The following is a 19,422-nucleotide window of genomic DNA, read 5'->3' as shown; positions in this document are numbered from 1 at the left end:
CTACTGATTAAGGTGTGATCTCTATTAGGTTTAGGAATGAGGACAGTATGGCTTGCTACAAATTCACTTGGTATGTGTCCTGATGAGAGAAAGGAATTAAATAGTGTAACTAGAATGGGAAGAATAAAATCCTAGACCTCACGATAAAGTTCTATCCCTAGATCATCAGGCCCTGGGGATTTTCTTGTCTGGCATTCTTTATAAGCTGTGGTAACTTCAGATGCTGTAATGGGACTGTCAAGCCCATCTTGGATATGAACAGGAAAGCCATTAATGTTCCAAGAGTTATAATTTCCACCACTAAAGACATCCTTGAAAGGAGTCAAGGATGTCTTTAGTGGTGGACATGTCTTCTCCATCAATGTAGATTTGAATAATGATCATTTCTTTGCGAAATTTTGTAATTGTCTATTGAAGAATGCAGCTGAAGGGCTATCTGCTAAGTGCTGCTGTATTCTTATCTTTTTCTTCTATTTGTTTCTGCCTTTCCATTTCTATCTCTATGTTAATGTTTCTAATGATGTTGCTAAATTCTATATCGTTGCATAGGTTTGTTATGAACCAGCTTCTCTCTTTATACAGGTCTTTCAACTTTTTGATGTTTTATCTGAATTATCCTATTTATAAGGGCAGAAGAGATATAAATTCGATACCTTGATTCATGTATGTGCATGCCTGGAGATTAGGATTGCGAATCCTCCATATGTCTACTAGTTGAGCATTGTCAAGACATGTTTTTAACTGTGCATATCCCACTTTTTCACTTCTGGGGTGTCCTATTTTGTCTATTGTGGGGTTTTCAATACAATTCCAGTCTCCAACTGTATGATGTAGTGAGCACCATATAAATATGGCTCCAATTTCTTGAAGAATTTTCGTCAAACTGTTCCATTGGATGGAGCATAAACATTTATAAACCTTATTACACATCCACAGTATTTCCAATCAATTGTCAAGATTCTCCCTTCTGTATCCCTTTGGATATTACTGAATGACCCGTGGAGGAGCAAGAATAAGAACTCCTACTTAGCCTAGTTAAATCTTTCAAAGCTCCAATAAGAAAGAAGTGGATATCTATCTATTAAACTTTTTATATCTGCAAAAGTATGTTTCTTGGAGAAACAAAAACCTGATATTATGATGTAGCATAAGTTTCCATATAGTTTCTTGTTTAATTTGCCTATGAAATCCTCATACATTTAATGAGGCAATGCAGAAAGGAGATGCTCTGATTATTGAAGTGTCACTAGTAAGTGTTTAACTTCTAAATTTTGGATGAACCCGATGGGATTTTCAATCTGTGAAGAAGCAATTGTAACCTGCTTCTTGTAAACTGTTTTTCAGTTTTTTAGAGTTGATTTCCATTACTTCAGTTTCATGGCTATCATTTTTGATTTGGAAGCTGATTATTTCTTTTCATGTAGATGATAACTGTACTGAGAAAACTTTGAATCTGTAAACTTTATTATATTTTCTTTAATTGTATCTCTTGCTTTCTCTTTATTAGCATGAATTGGTTCTTCATAATCCATAAACTCTTCTGAGCCTGAAGAGTTTTCATTTGATGATCCACAGCCTTATCCATCTTTACATTTTTTATTATTTCTTTTCTTTTAGTTGTAGTTCTTTTTTTTTTTAAATTTTTTGTCTATCTTCAATTTTTTTTATTAATTTGTCTTTCCTTTTGAATAATCTTGTCTGCATATTACGTTCTTTCAGTTGTCTTATTTGCTTGTTCCATCAGTATTTGACTGGAAAAGTTGCTCCTGCAGATCTGTAATTTTGGGGATAATTTCTAACTGATTTGGTCGTGCGCTTTTTGTGATTTTATGAAGTGTAGTTTTCTTAAAAGTGTCTTTACTAGACTGAATTGGAAGATCTGGGAACTCTTCATTATGCCTCTCTGATAGATATATATATATATATATGTTGTTCTAATTCGCTCTACAGGAGCTCCCACTCTTTCTGCGAAAGTTCTAAAAGGACAGGTGTTAACGCAGTATTCAGAACTTTCGCATTTCTGGCAGGGTTTGAGGCACTGATTAGCAATATGTCCGATCTCCATGCAGTTGAAACATTTAGATTTGGGACAGTTACCACCTAAGTGATTGTATGAACCGCAATGCAGGCATTGTACTCCGGGATAGTTGACTATAACTCGGGCTATACCGATGTTGACAAAATTTGGTAGTCTTCGTATCCATTGTGAAGGTGACATCACCAGAAAACCAATTTGGATCTTCACTCGACAAACCCTTTCATATATTACTAATCTTACCCCATTTCGAAAATGTCTGTGTAAGAATTTCATTACTATTCTCTTTATGTTCCATCGGAAATCTTTCGATTTTTACTGTTTTTACCTGACTTCTGACCATTACAGGAATAACTGTGCTGCCTTCAAAAGTCAAACCCTGTAATAGTTTGTCCCTTGTTTCCACATCTTTAACTACAATTAAATATTTCTCTCTGCCGTAAGGGGTGAAAGAATAAATCTTGTTTACACCGACTATCTCTTTTAAAACCTGAGTTACCTGTCTTGCTTCTTCACATCCAGGAATTTCAATTCCTAGAGTTCGCACCCTTGGAGGAATTGGGACCATTATCTCAAGTGGGAAAAAGACTATAACCTCTGCATTTAATTGGAAGAGAAAAAAAAAAAACTTTCAGTCATAAGACTGAGAATAAAATAATCCTGTGATGCAGAAATAATTCTACACCACCACCAGCAAATGTTTGTTTGAGCTACTATAAATGGCGGCCGTGATACCGCTAAAAGTAATCCCACAATGCAGATACTAACTGCACTATCAGCAATCTTAATATATTTATTGAAAGAAACCAGTGCTAATGGGGACGAAACCACCACTAGCACCAGTGAAATAAATTAAAGTGAAAAAACAAATAAAAGAAAACTAAAGTATTTATCTTGCTGAAAACCAAGATCTCTTCAGTGGGAGCCAGACCCAGAGGTGAAGTAATGCAGAAGTCATATTTTTCATATGCGAGTTGCCAAAAAGGTGTCACACCTTATTATTATAATACTCTGGATTAGAGAAAGTTGTGGAAAGTTTTCCACTTGGTTATACTATAAATCAAAGATACCAAGAAATTATATACTTGGTTTAGTCTTTTATTCAAGTGTGAGCAAACAAGTTTGCACCTGAACTATTTTCAAGAGTGGGACAACTCGTATAAAGAATCAAAGGCAAGTGATGTGAAGTCATGAGCTTCTTTATACGAGTTGCCCCAGTCCTGAAAATAGTTCAGATGCAAACTTGTTTGCTTACATTTGGATAAAGGATTAAACCAAGTATATAATTTCTTGGTATGTTTAATTTACAAATAGTAATATGTTCCCCAAAATTTGTTGGCACGTGAGAAAATTTTGCATCAAAGATTTGGTGATTTTGGCACATGTGCTTAAAACTGTTGCCCACCCTTTCTAGGGCCTTGTTTTTGAATGTTTCCATATAAAGATTGGCTAATTCTAGCAAAAGAGGACTTCTCATGGCTAGACCAGAGTTCTGTTTGTATATTGTATTTTGATAGTTGAAATATCGAGATGAGATGCAATGTTTAAGGAATGCCATAACCTTCTTTCAGAATTTATCTTGTAGCAGATCCATGGTAGAAATGTTGATATTTAGATTTACTATATCAAAGTTTGCTAAAATGTGATATTCTTCAAGAATAATGTTGCTGATTCTGGAAACAAAATGCTTGGAGTTTTTAACAAAGGATGGTGATTGTCCTCTCATGCCCTTAAGTAGTTTAGCCTAGATGTTTTTGGCAAGAAGATATGTTGAAGAATCTATCCCTTCTACTAATGGACACAGAGGCATGCCTTCCTTATGAATTTTAGGAGTCCTGTATAGGCATGAAGGAAGATGATGAAGAGATCAGAGAGCTAAGTTCAGCTCATCAAAGGTTCTTGGTGCAAATTTGGAGCTGTCTAGTAAGGTAATCCATAATGGAGTAAATGTCAGTATTAAGAAGCTGTCTAATTTTATAATCATAATTATCTCAGTCAAGAATAACAGTAGCAATTAATAGCAGTCCATTCTAAAGGTAAAAGATTATCAATAGGAGGTTTCGCTGTACTTTTATCAAGTGCTGATTTTAATCGAGCCAGTAAATCCTCTTGTTGGAGGTAAGACAGAAGTAGCATGCTCAACTTTTGTTAGCAATATTTCTTTAGGTACTTTTTTTGGGACAGACTGCAGAGCTAAGGCCCTTGCTGAGAACAGTTTGTTCTACTGTAGGCTAAACATACTTGGACTTCTTGATAACTGTTTCTTCAATGAAATGCTAATTATGAGTTTTAATATTTTATGTAACATTAAGGCATTAAGTTTTCTAATAAGTTTAGTTTTATTATATTAATAAATGTTATCTGCTTATCTGTTAAGAATGGAAGTTACATTTTGCCATAAATTTCTAATTTAATTTGATTAAATTAATTTGTATTTATGATTAAATTAATTAAGAGGTAGTGATGGTCAAGCATTCACTCGACAATCACGACCTCTGCCTTCTTTATAATACAGTCGATACCTTTATCCACATGTCTACCTGTTCATGTTCTACAATAGATCTTACAGTTTTCTCCCCTGTCATCTTTCCACTGCTGACATGGGATGCTGAAGAGAATATCCATGGAAGCAATAATTTCTCAGGAACCATGTTTTCCTCCATGGATGCCCATGTAGAAAATGGACTAGGATCACTTGAATTTTTTTCCCTATTTTTCAAAATTTAATGCTGCAGCAGTCAGTCAAACACCTAACAGTGAAGCAGTGGAGTATTGTGTAAAATGTATACTGATTCTCTGAAAACAAAGCAAAATATACATAAACCAGAGAAATGCACATAACATGCACAACATATTTTACGATAATAAATTTAGTTTAATCTGCCTGAAGTATCTTCAGGACTGAGGCAACTTGTGGTAAAGGTGGACCAAGCTGTGATCACTTGTCTTAGTATCTCCCATAATGCAAAGGCACATCTCCTTGCAGACATGTATAATGCTCTGCATTAAGGGAAGGGCCACTACCCAGACTGGTTCTGGTTTCGACCTTTATTGAGGTCTCGTTGGTGGGAGCCAGACCCAGAGGTGGTGATACTAAGATGGAAGTAATGGAGAAGTCATATTTACCTATGCGAGTTGCCAAATGGTGTCTCGCCTTATTAAATTACTTTGGATTTAGAGAATATCTGCAAGGAGATGCGATTTGCATTATGAGAGATACTAAGACAAGTGATGAGAACTTAGTCCATCTTTACCATGAGTTGCCTCAGTCCTGAAGACACTTCAGGTGCAAACTCAATTTATTATAGTCTAACCAAATGGGAAAAAACTTCCAACATATTTTACAATGATTTGCTGCTCCATCAAACCATATGTATTCCTGCCATGCCTAAATGAACCACCTGATCAACATTATTAATTCATTGGATTAGCCTTTCCGTATAGTGGCTGTTTTTTATTGGTTAGTTATTTATACTTTGCAAACAACCAGCAAAGGTTGGTTGATTGGTAGAGCCTCTGCTACTGATGGCTCATGCAACTCTCTTCCTCAATAAATCTTTGGACTCTCTGGAGGTGTCACATAATAATAATAATAATGTCTTTCCCTCTTCTGATAAGATTTTTTTTTTTTTTTTAAATTATACCATCATAAATTCACTTATTCATGTCTAGACTTAATAGGATCACATGCTATTTACTCTACCCACAACTTATAGGACACACATTATCACAAATATCAATTATTAATAATTTGTTGCCATTAATGAATATATTTCTACTCACACTTTCTTTCTTTTACATTTCCCATTCTCATATGACTTATTAATGATGGTTCACATATTTACACCTTTGAGTAATTCAGATGTCCCAACCAAATATAGCATTCACTTTCATTATTGTTCTCTGATATATTTAAAAACAAGCACATTGTTCCACCACTGTACATGATTTGTTTGCAATTAATTGTTAAATTAAAGTATTCAGAGTTATATTACAATAAATTGCATTGGACCAATTAAGATGAGTGCTAATGTCCTATGCTTAAAACTTTCATGTATCGATAAAGATGCGGTCAAATTGACATGAATTTTGTAGTGTGGGTTGCATAAGCCACACAACAGCACGCCCAACCAAAGTGACATACGACACCACTGATATATATATATATATATATATATATATATATATATATATAGAGAGAGAGAGAGAGAGAGAGAAGTGTGTCATATATATTTCAAAAAATAACATATGACCATACAGCTGAATGATAAGAGAATAGAAAATTTATTTATAAAGGCACTACTAGTTTTGTCAGTCTAGAAGACTTCATTGGGTGCATTACATGAAAGTGAAAAAAATCAAAGATACATAAAAACGTTACTTCTACGAGTACATCTACATACTCCATAGTTTTAGAAGTTGAAAGTTTATTTTTCACTTGGTTAGAGTATAATAAATTTAGTTTAAACCTTTATCCAAGTGTGAGCAAACAAAATGTGCGCCTGAAAGTATCTTCAGGACTGGGGTAAGGTGGCACAACACCAGGGAACTCCTTGCAAAGGTGGAGCAAGCTACCAACACTCCTATTTCCATATCTCCCATAATGCAAAACACATCTCCTTGCAGATATGTCTAATGTTATGCATTAAGGGAAGGGCCACAACCAGACTAGTTTCAACCTTTATTGAGATCTCTTCAGTGGGAGTCAGGCCCAAGTGGAGATACCAGTCAGAAGCATTAGCAGGTCATCTCTGCCTATAGGAGTTGCCAAATGGTGTGCCACCCTTTTTTAATAAATTACTCTGGATTTAGAGAAAGATGTTGAAAGTTTATTTTTCGCTTGGTTAGAGTATAATAAATTTAGTTTAATCCTTTATCCAAGTGTGAGCAAACAAAGTTTGTGCCTGAAAGTATCTTCAGGACTGCGGTAAGGTGGTACAACACCAGGGAACTCCTTGCTAAATCCAGAGTAATTTATTAAAAAAGGGTGGCACATCATTTGGCAACTCCTATAGGTAGAGATGACCTGCTAATGCTTCTGCCTGGTATCTCCACTTGGGCCTGGCTCCCACTGAAGAGACCTCAGTAAAGGTCGAAACCAGTCTGGGTTGTGGCCCTTCCCTTAATGCATAACATTATACATATCCGCAAGGAGATGCGTTTTGCATTATGGGAGATACTGAGATAGGAGTGTTGGTAGCTTGCTCCACCTTTGCAAGGAGTGCCCTGTGTTGTACCACCTTACCCCAGTCCTGAAGATACTTTCAGGTGCAAACTTTGTTTGCTCACGCTTGGATAAAGGATTAAACTAAATTTACCATAGTTTTAAATTATCAGCAGATTACTCACATTTGTATGAATTATTGGACTATCTGCATTGCTGTTCTTGTGCACAATGACTTGATCTCACAAAAACCATAGCTGAATAGAAGATTAACAATCAGAAACGATGTAGTTGAAGTTGACATTAAGGTGAACTTGGTTTAGTGCAATTTTTGTTGATTCCAGGATTTTTCTTTTGAGTTTATTATAGCATTTATATATGATTTCAGATCTGATCCAGTTTATTGAGTGTATACAGGATTGATTGTTATCTGGTTTCAAAAGAATTGAGAACATGACTGGATAAAGCTGTGGTCCTGGTCTTGCCACAGTAGTGATATCTCTGAGATATTCTTTGATACAAAGCTCAATTGATTTCTCAGTTTGTCCATAATATGGGGGAATTACAGCCACGCCAAAGATGGTACATGCCCGTATACCTCAAATTGTTATATTTTGGTTTTACTGAGCAAAGCCAAGATCGAAGCTTTGTTAAGTGGTGAATAAAGTACAACTCTTATAATTTTTGAGGATTTGTACCATTTTGTTTGAAAAAAAGCTGATATATGGAATAGTGATATATCCTTTCAGAACATTACTTCAAATGGTGTGTAGTGAATTAAACAAGAGTTTTGAAATCGACTGTCAGTTTTTAAACTCTTTGAGAAGAGTGGTTATCTTCATAATCAAAGATCACCATTCTTCTGAAAAAAAAAATATAAAAACATCTTAAATTCTTTGGTGATCTATTCTTTATTGCTGATGAGAGTACATGCTCGGATTCCCAAAGGAAATAATACCTTGCTTTTGAGGAGGATAATGATGGGATTGATCATGGAGCTGTTGATTTTCTGTAATTGAGATTTTCAATTTTTCAAATAAACGAGCAAGGTTTACATAAAGAAAAGGAAGGGAACTGTTAATTTCTAGTTTCTCTAAATTTTATCCTAGGATGTTTGTTAAGATGGTTCAAGAACTCTTTAAGTGAAGCTGGACCATGTTTCCCAATCAAAAAAACATCATTAGCGACATAGAGAAAGCATTTGACAGGGTGCTACATGATAAGCTGATATTTAAGTTGCAGCACATGGGTCTGGATGTCAGATTGGCCAACTAGATTCAGGATTGGCTGTCCGATAGGTATCAGAGTTGTGTATGGTGGGACAGTTTCAAGGAGGCAGAGGGTTACATGTGGGGTCCCACAGAGCTCAGTACTGGGACCTATATTGTTTAACCTTTATATCAATGACATTGTCAGTGGATTGCAAGGGGATATTCAGTTGTTTGCAGATGATGCGAAGCTGGGAAGGATTATTAGTAATAGTGCATATGTGGTAGTCCTGCAAGAGGATTTGAATAAGCTAGATAGATGGGCAAATGAATGGGGGTGTCGGTGCAGCAAAATGTAAGGTCTTGAGGTTTGGGAAACAGCGATGGGATGCTGCATACTCTATAGGAGGAGTTATTATTATTATTCGTGACACCTCCAAGGAGTTCAAAGACTCATCGCAGGAGGACACCTACTATATAACTGTTTCCACCACTACACCGAACCTCTACCAATCACATCCATCAATATCATCTACCTCCCAACACCACCACCAGTATTTTTTTGTCTGTAAATTGCGTGTGTACTGAAGGGCCGATTTTTCTGTATGTGGGATGAAAAACCTGAGTTTCTGGGAGGAAAAACCCTGCTACCTTTGTATGAGATCAGCTAACTCACCTTTGATTGAAAAAAGTCCACATAAAGATTCCTGTCATTGCAACGAGAATCGAACTTAAACCTTTTCCAATTGAAGGGCACAATGTGCCGTCATTCTTCCAATTGCGCTACAGAGACGCTTATACTGGAGAAAGTAGGGGAGACGAGATCTGGGGTTGGGTTGATGATTGATTGAAACCTGAAATTTAGGGGACATATTGCAAAGGTGGTGAAGGTAACACAGAGGATTGCTGCAATAATGAGAAGGACACTGACCTGCAGAGATAAAAGGGTTTTCATTCCGTTGTATAAGTCTCTGATCAGACCACACTTAGACTATTGTTCTCAGATTTGGTCCCCAGGATTTGAAGGGAGATAAATTAACTGTGGAAAGGGTACAAAGGCAGATTACAAAGATGGTTTCTGGACTGTACCATGTTAGTTATGAGGATCGGCTGAGGGAATGTGGACTGCAGAGTTTGGTAGATAGAAGAAGGAGAGGTGATATGATTGAGACTTTTAAAATGTTGAGAGGTGTTGTTTACAGGGTTGACACTGGGGAGTTCTTTTGCTTGATTGAACAGCACGAAGTAGTGATGACAAGAGGCCATCCCTGGAAGTTACGAAAGGAAACTGTTTGCAAGAGGGTGAGGAGTGGTTTCTTTGCATGGAGGGTGGTTGAACCATGGAATGCATTGCCTGATGGAGTGGTGAGAGTGAGAACGGTCAATAAGTTTAAGGAGTGGTATGAAAGACTTTGTGTTTCTCATGGGGGGGGACCATCCCTTGATGAGTCTTGATAGACTTTGTGTTTCTTAGGAAGGACCTCCCACGAAGAGTCTTTTGACTCCATGGAGGTCTGAATAATAACAATAATAATAATCATCTATATGTATCTTTTCTACGTTCTTAGTTTCAATGGAAAGGAGTTTATTGCTAATTTTTTTTTTTCCTTAAATGGCTTATAAGCATATATTTACTAGTGCAGGAGATAGAGGGTTGCTCATGGCTAACCCATAATTTTGTTTGTAGATCATGTTTCTAAACATAAAGTAGCCTGAATTTATACAATGACTTAAGAGGGTCATAATATTTTAGATAATTTGTCTTGTAAAAGAACTAATATTCTTCTATGGGTACATTAGTATACATTAGTAAATAGAAAAGTGATATGAAAGCTGGCCAAGATTTCATCTTTTTTTTTTTTTTTTGTAGATGTCTTTATTCATGGAAACAAAGTATTTTGGATTCTTAATGTAGCAGCTAGAACCTGTAAGAGCTTTCAATAATTTTGCCAGATGCTTAGATAGATAGTAGGGGAATCAATACCATCCACAATTGGTCTTAGAGGGATTAGTGTTTTCTTTGAGTATTGTTAGGAACCTCATCCATGGGAGGAATGAGAGGGTGCAGAGACCAGTGAGGTCATTTTAATTCTCTAGAGAATTCAAAAGCAGTCTTGAGGAGATTTATTAGTTTGGATGTGTAATTCTCAAGTTGGATCATTTTCTAGAATGGAATAAGTATCTGTATGTAGTAACTCTGACATTTTGTAATAATATTCCTCAGTATCTAGTATAACTTTGCATTTCCCTTGTTGGCAGTAAGAATTATATCATCTTTATTTTATAAAGACGATGAAGATATTTTAGTGTATATCAAATTACATTAATTGAATTGTATAATAAATAATATATTCAAGACATCCCTAGAACAGAAACATATTAGAATCAGACTACACAATGTCCTATCTAAATCATCTTTACTATATGGAGGCAAAAGATGAACAATATAAATGAAACATATATTCAAACTGCAGAGATGAAATTTTTCAGAAAAACAGCTTGATATGCCATGTGGGATTGTAAAAGAAATAAAATTTTATGGGCTGTAAATTTAGATGTTGAACATAAGGAGGAAATGAGCAAGAGAATTAATGGTGATTGTGGGACAAATAATTTAAGCGGATATAAGGAGCATGTAAGGACGAATATCAGGAGGTTATTGAGAGGAATGAAAGATAACAATATAGTGGGAAAGGTCATCAATGTGTTGCCAAAGTATGACAACGATGAGTTGAGACGGAGAGCTAGAATCACGAATGTTATGCTAGCAGAGCTGTGTGAGGAGAAGGGAGTACAGTTTGTGGATATATGACATGCATTTCAGGGTGGAATCATGAGGAACTTAAGTGTAGAGGACATAGGAGAGGATGGCTTAATTGTGAGTGAGCAGGACGTATTTGAGTAAATAAATAGCTTGGATGTCAATAAGGCAATAGAATTTTATAACATATCACCACGTGGCTTATGAGAATCTTCCAGGGAATTGGCAGTATCATTGGCATGCGCCTGTTTAACAAGTGTTACAGGTTCCAAAGGAGTTAAAAGAAGGTAAAATTGTTCCACTGCATAAAGGTTGTGATAAGGCTGTGGCTAAAAATTATAGGCCAATCTGTATGTCTGGAGTTGTGACCAGAGAGATTGGTGAGAAGTAGAATACAGAAATGAGTTGACAACAGCAGTATTCTCTGTGGTTATCAGCATGGATTTATGAAAGGGAGATAACATTTTACTAACTTTTGTGCTATAATAACAAGGTAGACAAGGGAGATGCATATACAGTGGTATACTTAGATTTATTATTATTATTATGTGACCTCCAAGGAGTCCATGGACTCATCGAGGATGGCATCCGCAAAAGAGTTTTTCAAAAGATTTTGTTAGACCCACACAATAAGATGTTAAATAAATTGAAATGGGTGGGATTAGATAAGACTTCTGAGTTGGATCAGTGACTGGCTGTCAGATATCAGAAAGTTGTATATGGAGGTGCAATATCTCAAAAGAGGAAGGTCACTAGTCAGTTTTGGGACTATTGTTGTTCAATTTGTATATTAATGATATTGGAATGGGTTTAACTGGGGATATGTAGCTGTTGCAGATGATGCAAAATGGGGAGGGCAATGCAGATGTTATGACCTTACAGGAGGATTTGAATAGATTGCATGAATGGGCTGGTAAGTGGAACTATCAGTTCAGTCTTGCAGAGTGTAAGATTTTGAAATTTTGTAAGCACCGATTGGATGCAAAGTATACATTTGGTGGGGAAACTCTAAAGGAAGAAAAGGAGATAAGAGATCTGGGAATGGTGGTGGACAAGTACCTGAAATTCAGTGGCCACATCGCACAAGTTGGGAAGACATCACATCGGATAATGGCAATAATGTGGAGGACCCAGACATGCAGAATCAAAGCGGTTATGATACCATTGTATAAGGCATTGATCAGACCTCATGGATTATTGGCAACAGACTTGGTCACTGAGTTTTCATGGTGATGTGGATATGTTAGAAAGAGTCCAGAGAAGATTTACAAAGGTGGTCAGTGGTCTTTGGAATGTGGAGCATGAAGGCAGATTGAGAGAATATAAATTGCAAGCTTTGTTAATGGGAGAAGGAGGAGGAGGGGGGAGGGATATAATTGAGACGTATAAGCTAGTCAGGGGTTATCAGGTTGACATGGAAGATTTTTTATAGAATGGGAGAGGGGAGGTAGAATAAGAGGCCATTGCTGGAAACTGTATAAGGAAGATGTGAGTAGAGGAGTGAGGAGCAGGTTTTTTGCTTGGGGAGTGGTTGGTGAGTCAAATGCATTGCCTGAGTGTGTTATGAATGTTGACACATTGAATCAGTTTAAAGCATGGGAGCTTTGTGTGTACCTCTCACAATGAGTCTCTGACTCCATGAAGGTCAAATTTTAATAATAATAATAATAAAGGCAATTAATGATTACATAAGTAAATATAAACAAAATTGGATAGAAGATCTAAACTGAATGGATAATATAACTTATCAAAATTACTGTATAAAAATGGAGGGGTTGGAAGACCAAAAAAACAATAGCAAGAGATTGAAGCAGGTCACTTGACCTAGAACCATGACCGATAGGAAGATTTTTTTTTTTTTTTTTTTTTCAAAAAAAAAAAAAAAAAAAATCTTCATTGTTTATAGTAATTTGAATTATTATAAAATGTGTATATTAGCAGGCTATTTCTGGTTAAAAGTATGTAGTCTAACATGATAATTTATGTTTTCAGACCCTTCGCTCTCAGTTCATCTTTAAAGTAATTCCAATGTTGAATCCAGATGGTGTTGTGGTAGGAAATTATCGTTGCTGTTTAACAGGACGAGATTTAAATCGTCAATATCGAACTGTATTAAAAAATGGTTTTCCGTCAGTTTGGTACACAAAGCATTTCATATCAAGGTTAGTGAGTTTCAATGTAACGTGAGTCATTTATTCAAACAATTTCTACTCATAACTAGCTTTAAAAAAATTATCATAGAACTAAACAAAACCTATTAATTATCCATGCACTTCTTGGCATTAGTATAAACCATTGTTGTGTTACTAAATAGGAAGTGATATAAACAGCTGAGAAAAACACTTGTTTTAAATAGAATTTTCATTATCATATTCTTCAGAACACAAGTGTGAAATATGAATCAAATGGGCTAATTTTTTTTTCATTTTTTTCTTAGCTTCAATTTCTTAAACAATTGATCTTGAATGAGGCTTGATTAGAATCAAGAAATTAGTTTATTAAATCACATGAAATATAATGGAAGTATTACCTGGTTTTCCAGCCAAAGGACATTGCTGGTACCAACTGAGCTATGGAGACTACATGTATGTTGTATTGAAATTGAAAACGGAATGAAAAATGAACCTAGGAAAATTGTAATCTGAATTTTAATTTTATAAGATTTCATTTTTTATATCATTTTATTTCATTTTCATTTGGCCAAGAAAAATTATTATTATTATTGCACCCTCTGTGGAGTCGGCAGACTCGTCATGGGAGATTCATTCAGTATGATAAATATAACATATTTATCATACTGAACCTTAAAATCCTTAACACTCCTTGCATTAACAACACATCCTGGTAATGCATTCCATTCACTGACAATTTTCCATGTAAAAAATCTTCTCCTCCACACCCCTCTTCACGACACTTACATAACTTCCAGGGATGACCTCTGGTTTTTTCCCTCTCGCCTTCTACTCTTTTTAAATCTCAATTGTATTAAACTGATAAAATCCTCTCACTAACTTAAATGTCTCTATCATATCACCTCATTTCCTCCTGTCCACCAAACTCTGCAATCCACATTTTTTCATCCTCTCTCTCTCTCTATAGTTAGCAGTCAAAAGTCCTGATACTGTCTTAGTTACTTACCTTTGGACCCTCTCCAGTGTCTCCACATCACACTGAAAACCATGACTAGATTTGAGCATAATAGTCCAAGAGTGTTCTGACCAGTGCTTTATACAGTGGCACAACCACTTCTTTATCCCTACATGTTTTGCAGCCTTTTGCAATACTATCAGTATACCCTCTAAACTTCAGTCTACTGTCTATTATGGAAAGGAAGCTTGGAGAACAGGCTTCAGGCCAAATAGATATTTTCAGGATCATATTTTCACTTTAAGACAAATAGTTGAGAAATCATGGAAATATAACAAAAATCTGTATTTAAGTTTTGTAGATCTGGAAAAGGCATATGATAAGGTGCTGAGAATTCAAAACACTGAAGTCATATATTGTAAATGGGACGTCATATTGAGTAATACATAGTTTATACTGGAGTTGTAACTCAGCAGTTAGAACTGAAGAGAGCACAGGGAGGTGGTTTGATGTTAAAAGATGCACACATTACTTCCACTGTTATTCATCATCTATATGAATCCCATTAGGAAGGAAGGTGGTATTAAGCCTCATATCAAAATTGATGTTAATCTTAGCCCTTTACTTCATGCAGATCATGTTATACTAATAAATAAATCCAGTACAAGTCTGCAGGATATCCTGACTAAACCGAATAACTGCTGTACTAAATTTGGTATGAAAATCAGCAATACAAAGACAATGAAAATAGGTAGAATTAGTGAAAACATCAATTGTATCCTGAATGGTGAACCTATAGAACAAGTGAAACATTTCAGTTAAGGCACAATTTGTAGGGAAGATGGCAAATTAAATATGGAAATAGATAACAGAATTAGCAAAGCAGATATAGTAGGAGGTCAACTTAATAACTTTATATGAAATAAGAGAGAAATTAGTGAAAACATTAAACTAGCTGTATACAAGGTATAAGCCTATCCACGCATAGCTGTATACAAGGTAGTGTTCAAACCAATTTTAACTTATGGATATGAGAGCTGGGTTAGAAATAAAACACTACATCAAAGACTAGATACCAGATATGAGAGTTCTGAGAAAGATTGGGGGAATTGAAAAGATGGCATCAATGGCAGTAATATATTCATAATGAGGTTATTGGAAAGAACTTGACATTGTTAGCATTCAAGAAAGTGTTAGCAAAGCTAATCTCAGGTGGTACCACTTAAACAGAGTGGGATAGTAATGGTTAACAAAATATGTATTCTTTGCCAGAATGAGAGGACAAAAAGATCCAAAGGAAGACCAAGATCTAGATTGATTGATACAATAAAAAGTGTCTTAGAAGACAGAAATATAAGAACTGATAATGTTGCAGTCTTTACAGGTAACAGACTGATTTGGAGGAAAATTGTAGATAGGAAGTTGGTAATGGTGTAAATTTTTTCATTTACGTGGTGTAAAAAATGGTGTAAAATTAGTTCATAATATCCTGTACACCTGAGGATAAATGTCAGGAATTTGATGATTTCAGTTTTGTGGTGTATGTTTGGCTGATTAGAGTTCAGCAATAATCTAAATGTGCTGGATTTTATTTTCCTAGTACTAACTTTTTCATACTTAGTTTATCCTGATGGAATCGTTTGCTGTGCTCATAATTGATTTTGCCCATATTTATGGGATGGAGGGGGGGGTGTAAATGGGAAGGAAACATATAAACAAGTTTAAGGGTCACTTTACTAAAATTGTAAGAACATAGCAATGGCTTATGGCAATAATGATGAGGTCATTGACATGCAGAAGCAAAGGGGTTATGGTTCCCTTGTATAAGGCTTTGATCAGGCCACATATGGACTATTGTGCACAGATTTGGTTGCCTGGTTTTCAGGGGGGGGGGATGTATTGGAGAGGGTCCAGAGAAGGTTTATTAATTCAGTGTCAGATCTTTGAAATGTCAGATATGAGAAAAGTTGAAGGAATGTTCGTTGCAGAGCCTCGTGAATAGAAGAAGATGGGATATGACTGAGACAAATAAGTTGGTGATGGGTTGTTAGCAAACTAATGTGAAGATTTTGCATAGAGTAGGAGACAAGGATAGAACAAAAAATCATCCCTGGAAGCTGTATAAGGAGGTTTTGAGCAGGGGGGGTGAGAAGCAGGTTCTTTGCATGGAGAGTGATTGGTGAATAGAATGCATTGCCGAAGAGTGTAATAACAAGTACGGAAACTGTGAATGGATTTAAGGCATGTTTGAATGATCTCTTTGCATGAGAGAGTATGGGTTTTCCACCACGAGGGTCCTTTGACTTCATGGAGATAAGATGTTAATCCCTGTTTATTTTTTGAGGTCCAAAACTGATCTTCTAAGGGACTTTTCTTTGGCATTATAATGATTAGTTTTGGTTCAGTAGACCAATTTGAAAGTTATAGGACATCTTTCTGAATACCTACAAGATATTCTATAACTTTCAGATCTCCTTGTATATATCAAGAATAATTAGAATATCTTTTTATTGTCAAGTATCTCAATATTTTGGTGACTCTTTCACAGGTACAGGTGACTACAGAAAAAATAAGTATTTGTATTATCTAACAACTTCACAACTACTGTTGCCAGATGAAATTTACTAAAAACAGCTAAATCTTGAAAAAAAAAAAAAAGAGCTAAAAAGGAGTTAAAGAAGTTGAAGCTAAAATTTTAGAAGTGGTAGCTGATACTTTTCAGTTACTTACTTTATTCAAGTTGAAGTGATACTTGCATATAAGTGGCTAAAGACATCTTCCAAGTGGTCTTCTGTGATTAATTCACCCATGTTTTCACTTAGATTTTCAGCTTTATTTTATGTGGCCATCGTTCCAGTATTACTCAGTGTAGATGCTGGTAAATGATAGTCTGTACAACACTTATTGTTATGCCTGAGACCATAGTTGACTGATAAAATAGCTGTTAGCATTGGCAATTCCATCTTGTTTCTTAATTTAGTTTTAATTATGTTCATGGAACTAAAAATTTGTTGAATTTCTGCATTAGAATTTAGCAGTATTAATAAATTTATTGCACACTGAGCAATTTCTTTAAATGGATTCATTCCAGATGAATCTTTGTATTCTCGTACATCGGTCCAGAATAGCTCAGTGTTTTCTATATTTGTCCATTTATTTAAGTGGAGTATTGTACTAGTATTCAGAAGCAGCAACATCTTTTTCTGTTTTCAGCATTATTTCTAATTTCATTATTTCTAAGATGAGAGTAACAGGTTCTTTTATATGTTTTAGGATATTGTCAACAGAAAAAGAAGAGATTATTCTTAAAATATTCAAGTTTTTAGGCAACCTTTGCTTAAGCTGAAGAAGAAACTATCTTTCTCTATTTCTAAGATATTGCTCATCATTTTGTGTTATTTTCTTTATCATCAATCTCTGACTCTAGAGGGTCGATTGTGGATGATGGGAGCACTAACATATTGCCAATGGAGCTAATCAAACGAGAAAGGTCTTCAAATAATCTCATCTTATCCGCACTGTTAGATTCAAAAATTTTGTTAACTTGCTGAATTTGAACCAGAACAGGATGCAAAAATAAAAGGTAAAACAGATTCCTTTCATCTTTGTACATCTCCCACAAAATTTGAACTTTGTAACATTTCTCAGTCACACTCATGACTTCGAAGTGAGTTTTTAATTCCAACCACTGGCTGAGAATTCTGTCTACTGCAGGTTCAATGGAGAGCCACCTAGCAACTATGCAACCATTTTAGTTACATAGTTGCTTACAATTTTTAGAGGAGCATCATTTTCGTTGATAATTTGATACAGTTCTTTGTATGCTGCTTGTCTCGAAGAAGAATGTGAAAACCACTTATGCATTTCGGCAACTAAAAATTATAATTTTCTTTGGAGAGATTCTGCACAAGTGTGAGACATTGCCAGTTGTAATGAATGACATCCACATCTAATTAAAATTAAGGAGGGAATATATGCCTTCAGTTGTTCATAAATGCCATTATTGACACCAATCATAACACTGGTGTTGTCTGTACCAATTGCAATGAGATTTTTAATGTCCAGTTTTTTGGTCAACAGCTCTTTTTTTCATTGAAGCCACAATACCACTAGCATCACACTTTTCTAGAACCACCATGCTCTGAAATGTATACATAATTTTGTTGAATTTCTTGCTATAATAAATGATGGCCATTCCTAAATTCTTATTCGCTGTGATATTATTCAATTCATCTATCAGCAAGCTGAAATTTTCATCTCCAATGTCCACTTCTTCAAAATGCTCACTTAGAATATTTTTTACAATTGCAGAGCACTTGGTTCGGTGTATTTTTATCTTGGCATAATTTGACTGTCTGAGATGATATTTTTGCAAAGATCTGCTAGATGATCGCAACTGTTGAATGATGAGTGACAACAAAGAAATAATGCTAAGCTGCCTTCAAAGTTTGCTGTTCTCATCAGACTTCTTCACAAGCATATTTGTAATAAGAATAGCCTTATATGAAACTGCAGCAAGATGTTTCTTAGTTTCACTATGCTTTATAAGCTGACAATATTTAGCAGCTATATCATCTGCAAAACTTACAGTAGCCTTTTTAGTGTCACCAGGAACTTCACACTTGCATTTACTAAACATTCCCCATTTTCAACCACACCACTCCCTCCTAAATTTTTGCTTGTAAGCTTTGCTCATTTTTGAAAAGAGTATACAACTCTTTACTGGACAAATTATGATCAGTCTTTGAAAATTTCGCAATCGTAATTACCAACCAGAACACTGTGCAACAGACTAACTTGTAGCAGTGCTATCAACTTCAAGGCGACAAAATGGCTGACTGTTGGGCCACGTGACTGACTGATGTCATTGCATGTTTAAAACGTGTATAATACTCGCACCAAACATACAATACGATTCTTTATCAAATGCGAACATCTGGAAAAGTCTTAAAGCAATTTCTTTAAGAGTAGTTTATAAAAACTACTAAAAAGAGCTGAAACAAGTTCTGAAGGAGCTAGATTTGGAGCTAGGTGCTAGATTAAAATTTTTGGAGCTAGAGGAGAAAATGAGGAGCTAGATCTAGCTGCAAAAGAGCTAAATTGGCAACATTACCCACAACCTCTTATAACTGTTATTTTGATGAATCACTCACTGAACAATCTTCAT

At 35.5% G+C, this 19,422-nt stretch overlaps 1 protein-coding gene across 1 annotated transcript in view; it reads left to right on the top strand.

The window, feature by feature from the left end:
* LOC150092693 (cytosolic carboxypeptidase 2-like) overlaps window positions 1-19,422 on the top strand; it is a 354,069-nt gene that overhangs the window by 166,046 nt on the left and 168,601 nt on the right. The window contains exon 11 of the mRNA XM_090414258.1: window positions 13,161-13,330. Coding sequence (XP_090270384.1) covers window positions 13,161-13,330 — 170 coding nt within the window. The remainder of the gene's footprint in view (window positions 1-13,160; window positions 13,331-19,422) is intronic.

The sequence above is a fragment of the Typopeltis vanoorti genome, chromosome 25 (genome assembly GCF_054136105.1).
Source record: "Typopeltis vanoorti isolate ZY-2024b chromosome 25, IOZ_Tvanoo_1.0, whole genome shotgun sequence".
Classification (NCBI taxonomy): Eukaryota; Metazoa; Arthropoda; class Arachnida; order Uropygi; family Thelyphonidae; genus Typopeltis; species Typopeltis vanoorti.
The sequence above is the reverse complement of the archived record's forward strand: the minus strand, read 5'-3'. Positions and strand labels throughout refer to the sequence as shown.